The 12,928-nt window shown below is 40.1% G+C and overlaps 1 protein-coding gene across 1 annotated transcript; it reads left to right on the forward strand.

Moving 5' to 3' along the window:
• The first annotated feature begins 5,693 nt into the window (after positions 1–5,693).
• LOC310922293 (malignant T-cell-amplified sequence 1-like) lies at positions 5,694–11,793 on the forward strand. Its single transcript, XM_083882747.1, has 6 exons — positions 5,694–5,798; positions 6,422–6,574; positions 7,295–7,392; positions 8,267–8,400; positions 9,423–9,490; positions 11,576–11,793. The coding sequence occupies exons 1-6, from the start codon at positions 5,788–5,790 to the stop codon at positions 11,655–11,657; spliced, it is 546 nt and encodes a 181-aa protein (XP_083738873.1). The 5' UTR covers positions 5,694–5,787; the 3' UTR covers positions 11,658–11,793.
• The last annotated feature ends 1,135 nt before the right edge of the window (positions 11,794–12,928 follow it).

The raw sequence follows: 12,928 nt of genomic DNA on the forward strand, positions 1-12,928 counted from the left end.
AAAAATGAATAAAATCTTTGCTTTTTGAACCATTCATCTTTAAAATGGTACCCCATGAGTTCACCTGGCCCATAATGCAGCTGTTGGGAAGGCTACATGATATGGGAGAGACTTCACAAATGCAGATTACCGGGCGGCTGCTTTTGTGAGAATTAAAAGCCACAAGAGAACTGTTTTTTTTCTTGTGGGAAAGTTTCTGTAGCTGACCAAAAGAGACCTCTCTGAGAGAATGAATGAAAGACTATTTGAATGAAAGACTATTTTAGAAGTAATGTCTGACCTAAAGTTACAAGTTTTGTCTCTATATGTTGTCTGTGAGAAGGGAAAGGAAAATTGTGGGGAGGAGGGGAAGTGTTTTGAAAGTTTTATTCTGATTCTTATTAATTTCTTTTTCTCACTTGTAGTTTTTTTAATAAACCTGTCTTTATACCCCTTTAAGTTTTAAGCCTGCTTTGCTTTTCTCCTAATCCTATCTCACAGCAAAAAAAGAGTAAATAATTCTAGTGAGCATTCAAACCACTACACTAATTGGTGTGTTGACTGAGAAACAGAAATTAGTGAACTTGAAACCACTACATAGGCCTTTAGAGTCTTTTCATGTTGGTGGATCTGTTACCAAAGGGACTGTAAAATCATCAGGAATGTTGTTAGGATTCAAATACTGTTGAGAAATGGCCGTGGAAAAAGTAACAAACCAAGTAACGAGGTTTTGTTCCAGGAGAATCTCCACAGACTTCAGCTGAGAGTGCATACCTGCCTGGCTGATAGCAGAGCTCCTCAGGGGAAGTCATGGCACTTGTATGTTGGATAGGAAAAGATGGGCTAACTTGTCTTGACAAAAACTGGTACATAGAGATAGGAATGTAATTTTACTGAGGCTCTTCTGGAGAATGTTTTATGACTGAGTCACTGTCAGACAACTCCTGAGGCCTAGAACTGTAGCATCATGCTACTGAGTGTCCCTGAGAGCGACCAGTGCCTTCGGGGGCTGGAGCACTCTGCTAATAAAGGGCTGACAATAAAGGCAAGGAGACAAGGTCCCATTTTGAAATCCAAGCACTGCTTATTGTTGGCACATGCATCGTGGGTTGTTGGGAAAGATGGGACAGGAAGGACTTATGAATATGACTGCATGGTAAGAAATACTGTAGATGTAAATCCTGAGTGAAATAGGAATGAAAGCCAGTTTCGAGATGTGTGCATGGCAGGCAGGAAGACAGTGATTAGCTGAAGACAGGAAAACAAAAAGACAAGAATGTTGCCTTTCCACCTTGGCAAAGACATCCGGGAACAAGTGCATAAGAAAGAAGTCTATAGAGCTTAGAAAGTAAAATGACATGGTAATGTAGTAGTTCTTATAGGCTGCATGCAAAGTTTGTAGGTTTTGTATCTCAGGCCAGTTGGTCACTGTAACTTAGAATATTCAAGAGAAAAAAGAGATATAATGTATTGTAACAAGAGGATCGCTCTCTTCTCCGCTCTTCTCCCCTCTTCTCCTCTCTTGTCCTGGCTCTCCTACCTTTTGCCCTTACCTCTCTCTTCTGGCCCTCTCACCCTTCTTTCCTTACCTCTTTTGGCCCATCTCCTCTCCTCTCTCTCACCTCGCTTGCTCCTGTTTTCTCCCCATGTTTTTCCCCTGCTCCTGCCCCGTCTTTACCCCATAGCTCTCTTCTATCTCTTTTTTCCCATTCTTTCTTTAGGGCTTTGCTCCAGCCGAGGCTGGTGGCTGGAAGCAGGCCCGCTTTACCCACGACCCTTGTAATAATAAAGCCACGTGTTTCTAGAGCATCTCAGGTCTGCAAAGTTCCTTGTCCCTGCCATCCACGGAAAAAATTGATACAGTGGGTATGGCCTCAAATTGTTTCAGGGACGAGAGCCAAAAATGGGGCCAAGGATCCAGGGTTATATACCAGAGTTTGAGGGTCAGGGTCCAATAGGAATGGGGAAAAATGGTGCAGAGGGGTGGCCAGGAACCAGGGGGACTAATAGGATCACAGGGGTGTGGTACTGCGGCAAAAATCACACAAGGGAAGGAAGAACATTCTGAGAGGTGTGCATATATGGTGAACAAGGCTGAACAGGGTGACAAACTTAACAATCCAATGAAACAACGAAACCCAAGAAATATTAACATGTGGCTGCAAAGGCCCATGGGAGGGAGGTTTTCCTCACCATGACCTAAAAGGGTATCTTTCCCCATTTGCCTCGGTCCTGTTGCCCTGATCTTTTTCAGCCTTCTGATGTTTGTCTTTTTGTACTAGAGTTTTCTCACGGACTAACATAAACAAAATTATTGTTTTCGCATTCCTCTCTGTAATGGACTTCTAGGTTGACCAGTAGGGTCAGAGAGGTGTCAACCTCATTGCCCAATCGCTGGTCAAACTCCAAAAACTATATAAATCGAAATCCCAAATAAACGTCCTTTTTTTTTTTTTTTTTTTTTTTTATCTCTGACCAACTGAGTGCATGAGTGTCCTTCATTTTGTGTCCTCTAGCGACATGGTCCCTCCAGGGTTGAGGCATAGCTACCTTTGGGATAAGCCCCTGGGCCTCCACATGGAGCATCATGCTTGTGATGTGTAGAAAAGTACTTTTTGCAGTTAAAAAAAAACAACAGCAAAACAAAGCTTCAGTCTGGTTTTGACTGGCTTTAGAACATGTGGTGTGGTTCCCAAGGCTACTAAATTACATTCCAAGTCAGATGTAACAGAAATAAACAGGTTTGCTAAGTAAATAAAACTTATATGAGTATGTTGTAAAGTTTTCTTCTGTTCCCCAGTATCTGTCATGTTTACTTAAGCCAAATTAGATAAGATAAAGAGATGTAAGAGATGCTAAATTTCTACACATTCTTGGTTCATTGAAAGAATTTGATTTATAAAAAAGACATGAGTAAGAGCCCATTTTCTGTCTATGCAATCATTGAGGGGCAGAACAGTCAATGACTTTGTCCCATCAGTTAGAATATTCAGCTTTTGGATATGAGAAAGGAGGTGGAGGCAAGGTAAAGTTCTGGGGATCCAGGAAGAAGCCAGGTGTGATGGATTTTCCCCTTTTTCTACCAAAACTTATGGGGAGTGAAATCCTAAGTCCTTTCTATTTAGCATGTGATCCTGAGGGGTGGTTTCTGTCAGGGCAGTTGCTGGATGTTCCCCTTGCTTTGTCAGTCTTGTCCAGGTACCATGCTTTTAAAATTTTGGTTCCTAAAAGTGACCCTGCAACCAGAGCAAATGTCTCCTGCTTTTTGGTGTTGAGGCTGAACAGTAACACTGAGAGCTGTGTTAATGAAGTCCAGCCTAGGTCCTTGGAGCCTTCTTCAAAAATCCTTTGTACAAGCACATTTAGATTGGCTGAGCAGTCACCTGGCCCTGAAGTCTGCAGTTACCCCAGCAAAAAACATTTGGAAGAGAAGGTGGAGAAGTTGAGACCAGACTCAAGGTTAGCTCAGCCCTGAAGGGAACCAGTGGTCCAACTGCTTTAAGGTAGTAGAAGTACAGAGGTAAGACCTTCCTCTTGACAAAGGCAATGTTTGAAAATTTGGGCCTAATCTTGCTGTTTTAAGCAGGCATGAAACCAGTGGCTAAGGTGACTTCAGTGAGATGTGCTGTCTTTCTCAAGAAGGGTAGAAGTTTACCATGTGTTTCTATCATTTGAGGAGAATGTGATGAATTTTTCATTACAGTTTTTAAAAATGTGGTTGTTTGCACGGCAAAGTATTATTTGATGAAAGTTTTTTTGAGGATCATCAGAACGTATGAAATAGTTTGTCAGTGTGATACATTCTCACTTTCTAATCCTGGGGATGAGCAGTGTCACTGTGTTTCAGTTAAAATTGAATTCTTGATTATAACTCAGTATTTTTAGTGAAGCTATAAAGTAGGTGAAGGTGGTATTCATGAGTGAAATGCTTGACTATTTATCTAATGCTATAGTTCATTTGTATCCTTTTTAAAAGTTATTAGTGTTTGTTCCTGAGGCTGTACTGCACTATTTGAATGATGCCATGCATAAAGCTTGATTTTACTTTGTTTGGCTGATGTAACTTTTAAGTATTAGGTTTTAATTACTTGTAGTATCAAAGGTGATTAAATCATTTTGTTTGGAAAAAAGAACTTGGTTGTTAGCATAATAGTAACCTGGTCTTTTATGTCCTCTCCTCCCTTCTCTTTATGCCAGTGGTAGCATTTCTATGACTCTAAAAAGAGACTGGGTGATCATCTGGATGTCTGTTTATATAGCAGCCACCAGCCTAAAGAACAAACACAAGTCTGCTCCTCAGAGTGAAAAAGCAGTGTGGTAAATTCTGTCTGCCTATGGTTTTCTATTCACAGTTGCTGCAGTCATCACTAAGAAAAACCTAATTTGATTCTAATTGTGAAAAATGAAAGTTCACTCTTAGAATATTTTTCAAAAATTTAATAAGGTAATAAAAAAAAGACAATGTCCAGTGCTGGTATGTTCTTGGCAAACAGCCAAAGAAGATGCCCATACATTAAGACAGTGTTATCTATATACTGTTACTTTACTAAGGTACATATATAGTCATAAGTTTCATGCATTATTCAAACATTCTTGTGAACTGTTTGATGTTACAGGAATTCTTCTGTTTGGTTTCTTCATACTCTGTCTTATCTGCATGACAGTCTGTGTGTCAAGTTAATATATTTTATTCCTCCTTGTGTCTCCATCTTGTTGTTTTACATCCTCTGATAAGGATTTAGTATGTCTTCTTTAAATTTAACATGGTATTTTCCAATTGTCCTCCGGTGCTCTGGTTTGTATCACAGTTATCACTTGGAGAGGTCAGTCAGCAGATGTGAGAAACAACTTAATTGCTTTATACAGTTCTCTTGGTTACATAGAAGTATTTTAACATTTTATATTTTGCTAAGGCTTACAGTACAATGCATTAATCACACTATTATTTCTATGAACTATAAGGTGTATATATTAACATAATATATTCATTACACTATTATTTCTGAGCTATATGGTGTATACTTAAAATTAAAAATTAGGTTATGTTAGTAAGCAGCTAAAAGGGGTTATAAATTGCGCTATACTTACAATCAACAACAACATATAAAGACTAATACACAAATGCAAACCCCAATATTATAGGGTTATTTTTAACACTAATAAACACTGTGGATGGTCCTCTCCACCAGAATCCATCTCTCTGCCTGGCAGCCGAGATCTCTGCAAGCCAGGCTTCTGCTCCCTTTTCACCTCGAAGATGTGGCACTGTCACCTGGGATTGATTCCCTGGCCGGCTCCAGTATCTGCTGTTTGACAAGAACTCAGTTTTTTCCCCCCCAGAATGCTGTTGACAGGATCTTGTGTCCTGCTCTGAAGCTGGCGTGAGGATAGCTTCTGCTCTGCTAGTTTGAAGATGGCTGTGTTTTTTCCAGTTAAACGTATTTTGTGTTTAAATTATGTCAGTAGCTATTAGCACTTTGCTCTTATTTTACTGAAAAGCGATATTACCTGGGAAAACAGCGCCGTGCCTGTAAGTATCAAGCACTCGGTTGTTGTGAAAGCCTAATAACGCCGTTGTTGTGCAAGGGGCAGCGGGTAGGCAGGGGATGATGCCGAAGATACTGGCACAGGCACCGCCTCGGCGCACGCCGTGCTGCCGGCTGGCCCCGCCCGTTCCGCTATGATGGAGGGGCGCTTCCGGCGGGCACGGAGGGAGGGACGGCCCGGCCGGAGCCGCGTGTGAGCAGCGCCGAGGCTGTGGGTGCCCGCTGGCCCCGGCCTGCCCGCTCGGCGCCCCCCGCCCGCAGGATGTTCAAGAAGTGAGTGTGGCCGGGCTGGGGGCGTGGGAGGCGCGGGGGAAGGAAAGGGGCCGGGCGGGCCCGGCGCTCCCGACGCCCCCGACGCTCCCTCAGCCCCGGGCTCGGCGCTGCGCTGGCGGATGTGGCCCCGCGGCCTCATTGGGCAGCGCCACCCGCAGCCCTCGGCTTTGCTTTGGGCACTCGCTCGTTAAGTGGATCTGTCATTAACTTGTCCCAACTTCGAGTGGTAGAAAGTGCCGTTCGTATTTCTGTGGTGGACGTGAAGGATTCGCATCGGGACAGGGCTGTGGGTGTTTGTGTTACCAGCAAAATACTCTTGGAGTTGAATAAAATAGCACTGTGTGCCAAGGTTTATCTGTGATATTAAACACGTGTTTTGTGGCTGTACAAAAAGTTAAGAGATGAAGACAGGCTACTGAGGGGGGACCCCTGCCGTCCCCCAGCCCACTGTTCCCAGGAGACAAATTTAAGCCTCATGAAATCCTGCATTTGAAAGTTGGCTAGTCAGTCTACTATTAGACTTTTACAGTGAATTTATAAACATTTCTAAAGACAGCTGCTGAAAAATGCATCTTTTGTGCAGCAAATTGTGCATTTCTAAAATACTTTCACTCACTTGACAGATTTGATGAAAAGGACAATGTATCAAACTGTATCCAGTTGAAGACTTCAGTTATTAAAGGTATCAAAAATCAACTGATAGACCAATTTCCTATTATTGAACCATGGCTAAACCAAATCATGCCAAAGAAAGATCCAGTCAAAATAGTAAGATGGTAAGTATCTTTTCTCTTAAACTTTGCTTTTAAGGTGCTAGGATTGCTTCCTTTGTATGTTTACTTTGTACAGTAGATAAACCTAGCACTTTGGATAGGCGTCCATCATCTCTTAATAGCTAGTAGTCTGTGTTATGGCCAAACTAGAAAGTTGGCATGTGCTCATTGTGCTTTAAAGGCAGATGCTAGTAGGATGCTTGAGGAACTTAAAAATGCTGCCTAGAAGTTAATGTGCAGTGTATTCAGGGTCTCTCCAAGGATCAGCCTATTGTTGAAGGGAAGCATTCAGCTTTATGGACATGGAAGCTCAAAATTGTTTGGATTCCTGTCAGTAACATTTTGTACTATTTTTGGGCTTCCAGATATTATCTTGATTATTTTCCCTTTTTCTAAATAGAGGGTAGTACATTTTTGCTGAGTTCTTCTCCTTATTCACTCCTTGTATTGCATTCAAAAAGTAATGCCAAAGAAATGCAGTTTGTGTATTTTGTCAGTAGGTTTCTTTTTCTCTTAAAGGGGGAAGAAGTGAACAGGAGACCACTGCTGAAGAACAAGTCATACAAAAGGATAATATTTTTAGTTTTAAATTTTGTTGCTAATTGACTGTTTTTATTCTCAAGTGTTAAGATAGACCAGACTCCATAAAGTAAAATACTCTATTTAAACTATAGAAGGGTTAAGTAGCTCTTGGAATTTTATTTTTTTTTATTAATCCTGCAGTCATGAACATATAGAAATCCTCACTGTGAATGGGGAGTTGCTGTTCTTCAGGCAAAGAGAAGGGATTTTTTACCCAACGCTAAGATTGCTTCACAAATGTAAGTTTCCTGAGGGTGGTCATGCTGGGAAGAGAAGGGTAACAGTGTGATTCCACAAGACATCTGTAGAACCAAATTAAAAACAGCTTCCATTCCATATATTCCATGCATATGCATAATCCAGAATAGATCTTAAAGATACAGTATACTTTCTTAACTTGAATTTATTAATTTTCTATTTCACATGTCTATGTGAATTGCTTCCATGCTATATGTTAAGCAGTCTGAACTTTGATAGGTAAGAATTAAATTGTGCAAAGCTCTGTAAAAAAATCTTGAGAGGCTCCCCTTGGACAGAGATATAAATTTGCTGTTGTTGGTCCCTATCTTTTTTCTTCCAAGTCTTGTTATTATACAAATACTTGTAAGTTCTCAAAAGAAAAATATTCTGTCTTCCTGAGTTTAATGATGTAATGTATATCTGTCTCCTGTAGGAACTTGCGCTGCATTTTTTTTACTTTTCACAATTTACTCTTGCAATTTTTTTCTCGCTGTTCTACTTGATTGTGTTACTTTGTTTTGGATCCCAAAAAACGTTATTCAGTCAGATCTCAGTGTTGGCAATACTTCAAGAGGGTGCCTGCATGTGCAGGATGGCTTGTAGAGCTGACAGCTTTCATGAATTTTGTCCATGTTTGCCTGTTTTGTTCTGTTAACATTAAACTGTTTTTCTTTCATGTTGGAGTAATTTGTAAGAGTACATGGAGTTTGCAGGATTTAAGACCCCTTGGTTTTAATATCTCTTAGGATGGGCACTTCCTACCCTTTCAGGACACTCTATATCTAATTGTCCCATTTAAACTGACTTGATAATGAGCTATTCATGTTGTCATGGTGCTGTATTAATTGCAATGCTGTATCTTTCCCCTCCTAGACCCATTTATTCTCCCGCATCAGCAGGTTGATAAAGGCGCCATTAAATTTGTCCTGAGTGGAGCTAATATAATGTGCCCTGGCCTGACGTCTCCTGGAGCAAAGCTTTACCCTGCTGCTGTTGACACTGTCGTTGTATCCTTCTTAACTATGAATTATTGCTCACTGCGAGATGAGTTAAATGTCTGTTCTTGTGTTGTCAGTTGATCATTATTTGTATTACCTTGGATTTTAATTTGATTTCATTAAACAGCTACTAATCAGAAAGGAGCTGCAGAGGTTTAGATATTGCTAGGCAAGGTTAAAATTGTTCATATTTTTTCACTTACTGTATGTTCCAAACCACATAACTATTCCTGCTGTACCATTGGGTGGGCTGCTGTTCCATTAATCTCATTGGTAAGTGGAGCTCTTTAGTGATTTTATGCAGAATGGTAAAAGTAGATGAGGTGCAATGTAATTTGTCCCCTGCCTCCTTAGTCAATCTTGCATTCCCCTCACAAGAATTCTCTCCTGTCCCTAGTGAATTAGGAAAGATGTTTAGGGTCAGCTTTACTGCAGTCAGGACTTGCTCTATGTGTCTGATGAAGTTAGCATATGTAAAATGAGGAAAGTGTGCTAATTCACTCATATTACTGAGAAAAGAACCCTGAACAAACACAGCATTTATAACACCAGGCTGTGCTGCTTTTGTTGCTAGTTAGATGCTATAGGAATAGATCAGCAGTTAACATCACGTGTTGCTAAGCTCTGAAAAGGACACGTGATTTCAGTACTTGTGGTTTTTAAATTGGTGTCTCAGTTCTTCTCTGCCTTGGAATCTAAAATGGCCCCACAAACATGTGCTGTTTTGTTCCAGAAAGGCAGAGACTGTCATCTCTGTGTTGGGCACAAAGGAAGAAATGTAGCACTGGGAGATTTTTTCTGTAATTGCTGTTCCAAGTTCATAAATACATGCTTTGTTCTACACACTGATTCAATTGTTAAATTCAGTGCATTGTTTTGCTTATCTTTAAGAGCTGGAGCTCTAGAATTACTGAAAGGTTAAAAGTTCAACACTGGCTTTTGAAAGTGTTTTTGGAAGTAATTTATTCATATTGCTTTTACTTTTCTGAAATAGTTTAAAAAGAAATGTTTTCCTTAGCAATAATTTGTAGGCAATAATGGCAGAGGGAAAGCAACATGCATTATGTGTGGGAGTAATGAAGATGTCAGCTGAGGACATGTAAGTGTTTTATAACATGTAAGCTGAAATATAACCTGTCCCATGTTGTTATTTTTATGTGTTTGGAGTATAAGCACCACTGTCAAGGTTATTGCATTGCTGTTGCAGTATGTGTTGTTCAAGTACAGAGTTTGTAAGATTTCATTTTGTTGACTGGTATTCAGGGAAAGAAAAGGAGGCAGGGAATGTCTTCTCTCTTTATTGGGAATCAAAATAGTTCTTTTCATGTGAATATGGATTTTAAGACACAAAACAGTACTACTAGAATGTTAGTATTTCTAGTGCTCTGATCATACTTTCTCAAAGATCTTGTTGAACAAAAACATGGTTTTATCAAGTATTTACTACCTGGGCTAGGCAAGAGATGTAATTTGGATTTGAGAGGATTGAAAACATTGAAGAGAGTTTTGTCTGCAGGGACAGCAGTGACTCAAGTCCTACTGGAGCTTGATTGCCTGTCTAGGCTTATTTTTCTCTGTGGTCTGCTCTTTTTCTTTAGGGTGTACCCACATGCAGCATTCCTGCTTGCTATGCTCACTAACTTAGCTGAGCCTCTTGTGAAATTTAGAGGTCTGCTCAGGGGATAAACTGAAAACTATTTGAGAAGGAAAAGAGATATAGAAAATGGAAATGGATGTTAGTTGTTTTGGCTTTCAGATAGTGCTAAATTATAAGTAGCTAAATCACTTTGTCATTTTAAGTTCTATTAACGTCTTGCAGGATGTGAGGTGCACCCAGCAGGTTTGGGCTGTGTTGGTTTCCAGACCCATCAGTCACTTGTGGCAGTGAGGAAGCTTTTTTGGTGAAAACAAGTCACTGTTTTGTGTGGTTAATTCTCAGCAGAAGCCTGTCCTAAGCCGTAATAGTAGCACAAGGCAGAGGGTTGGGAATGTCTTAGAGGACAGGGATAGAGTGGGACTGCAGAAACCTGGATTTGCCCCGCTGTAGCTGTTGAGGAATTATATTCTTCAGGTTTCTTTGTGGTGCTTCAAAAGACTCCAAGAGTAAGTGGAAATAAAAACTAATTGTGTCCCAGTCCTAAGAGTGCAGTGATACACTGTGGTCATTGCAAACCAAGGTCCTTTGTATACCTAACTTCAAATCCACCAGCCTTGTAGCTGAATATCCTGTTCCTGTGAGAAGCAACATGAACTGGAGAGGAAAATTAAATTATACTCCTCTCTGCAGCTTGTTAGCTGCTTTTTTTGTGACATTGTTCCACAATTTTCTGGTTTATGCAGTGGGATTTCAATCTCTTGGTATGATTACTATATATAATGTGTTAATATTGTGTTAGCAGCATTTTCCTTCCTGATTACTTTTGGACAGGTTAAGTAATAGAACACTTGGTATAAATAGAGTAAGTTATATTCCCCAGGGGAAAGAAACTTGTTCTCACTCCCAGAAAGAGATTTGTCTTGTTTATTGTGGCAAAATTACTTCATTTTTTTTTTACTGGAAAAATAAACACATTGAATGCAGACACAAACCAGCAATTTTTTAAAGATGACATGACTCAAAAGATATAATATTATAGAGGATAGCATGTCTGTAACAAACTGCAAGTCCTTGGTATGTAAATTTAGCATTTTTAATTCATTATTAAGTGGGTAGATGACCTGCAGCTAAAGTGAGGCAGCTCACCTGCATTTGATTGTGTCAGTGGCACACTTGGAGCCAGAACTTGTTAGATTCCACATTCCAGTTGTCTTGTACCACATTCTTTGTTGGGAGGGGAAGGCTCACAACTGCTGTGCTACTTTGATAGCGAAATGCTAAAATTAAGAAAAGTAGCAAAGTGTTGTCTGAAGAACTGTGTCCCACAAAGAAGTAGTAAAAATACTGTGGAAAGCTGTTGAAAAAATGTGGAAGGCAAATATTGTCCTCTTATCAGTTAGCAATGTGGGCACATGTAATAACAAATATTGTTTCTTGTCCACCTGCTGTGGAAGATAATGACTTTGTGGTTGATAGTTTTCCCCTTCCAGTTGACAAATGTTTCAGTTTTTGCTTGAAATAATATATTTTGTAGTGTTCTCCTATTTAACGTAGCTAATACTTCTGTATGTTTTTTTTTTTCTACAGTGAGAAGGTCAACAAAGGGATTGGTATTGAAAATATTCACTATTTAAATGATGGCCTTTGGCATATGAAGACATACAAGTGAAACAACAGGAACTGTTACTCCAAAGGAATGCACTTAGATTAAATGTGGACTGCTTTGTAATTCCTTGTTTTTGATGTGACTGAATGTACAAATTATTTTGTTCTGTGGCTATGCTAAATAAATCAGTTGAATGCAAGTTTTCTAGATTTCTTTTTATTACAGTTATTTTGTTTTGTCTTAAACCTGAGTCTTCAGTGACTGAAGATATTTGATGAAAGATTCTGCATGGACCGTGAATAAACTGTTTCAAATGGAAAGGAGGAAAAAGCCAAGAAATGTTTACATTTTTTTGCTCTTCTGAAAGAGTAATATAAAGTGTGTGTGAAATATAAATAGGGTTTATAAAACCTCTGAACCATTTCAGATTTTTTTCTTCTGATTGACATCTTGTTAGTCTACCTAGTTTCTTGAATGTGGAGAAATCTGGTTTTCTTATTGTAATAAGTTAGCCGAGACTCCATGATTTTCATGCAGGAAAAGCCAATTCTTTATTTTCACAACTCATTTTATACAGTTTTTACAGATCTCGTGTGATAAAAATAGGGTAAAAATTCGTGTATAAAATAATAATTCGATGTATAATGAAACAAAGCTAAAGTAAAATTGTAAAATCCAATAGAAGGGTAACCGTTCTCTCTCAGCCTGCTAATCTCAGTTGCAAGGACAGGACGAAGGTCATCAACTTAGACAAAAGACACTGGCCAACCCTGATAAGAATCACTTCCTCGCCAAGGCAAGGAGAAATTCCTTCCTGACGACGATGCCAATTTCACCAACCTTCTGGTGCCACAAGCGGAATGAAATCAACATAAGACGGACTTTTGGAATTGACATAAGAAAGGAGCCTTCCCGGAATGAGACAACTAGACTTAATGAGGTCCGGGAGGGCCATCGAAAAGAAATCCGGACTATTCAACCCACCTTGGACACCTGGACTGCCTAAGGGCAGAAAATTCCTATAAAACGGTGGACTGAGAGCTGCACTGGCGTGGACTAGGGCGTCTGGCACATCGGTGCGGACCTCTATCCACCCAGCGCGCGCTGACAATTTCCTATTATTGTGGTTTTTCTCTTTTTCAGGTGCTCGATATTCTGTTATTAATAAATTGTCATTTATTAACCTGAAATTTGCCTTTGCATTTATAACAGATTTGGTGCCGTGACTCGGATTCGGAGGAAGCTGCGGGGACCTGCGATCCAGGGGGGTACCCCCGCTGATTTCGGCGGCCTGGTGAGTGAGGAGACCCCGCGGCTCCACCCGAACCTCCGAA

This window comes from Zosterops lateralis (assembly GCF_965231275.1).
Source record: "Zosterops lateralis genome assembly, chromosome: W".
Lineage (NCBI taxonomy): Eukaryota > Metazoa > Chordata > Aves > Passeriformes > Zosteropidae > Zosterops > Zosterops lateralis.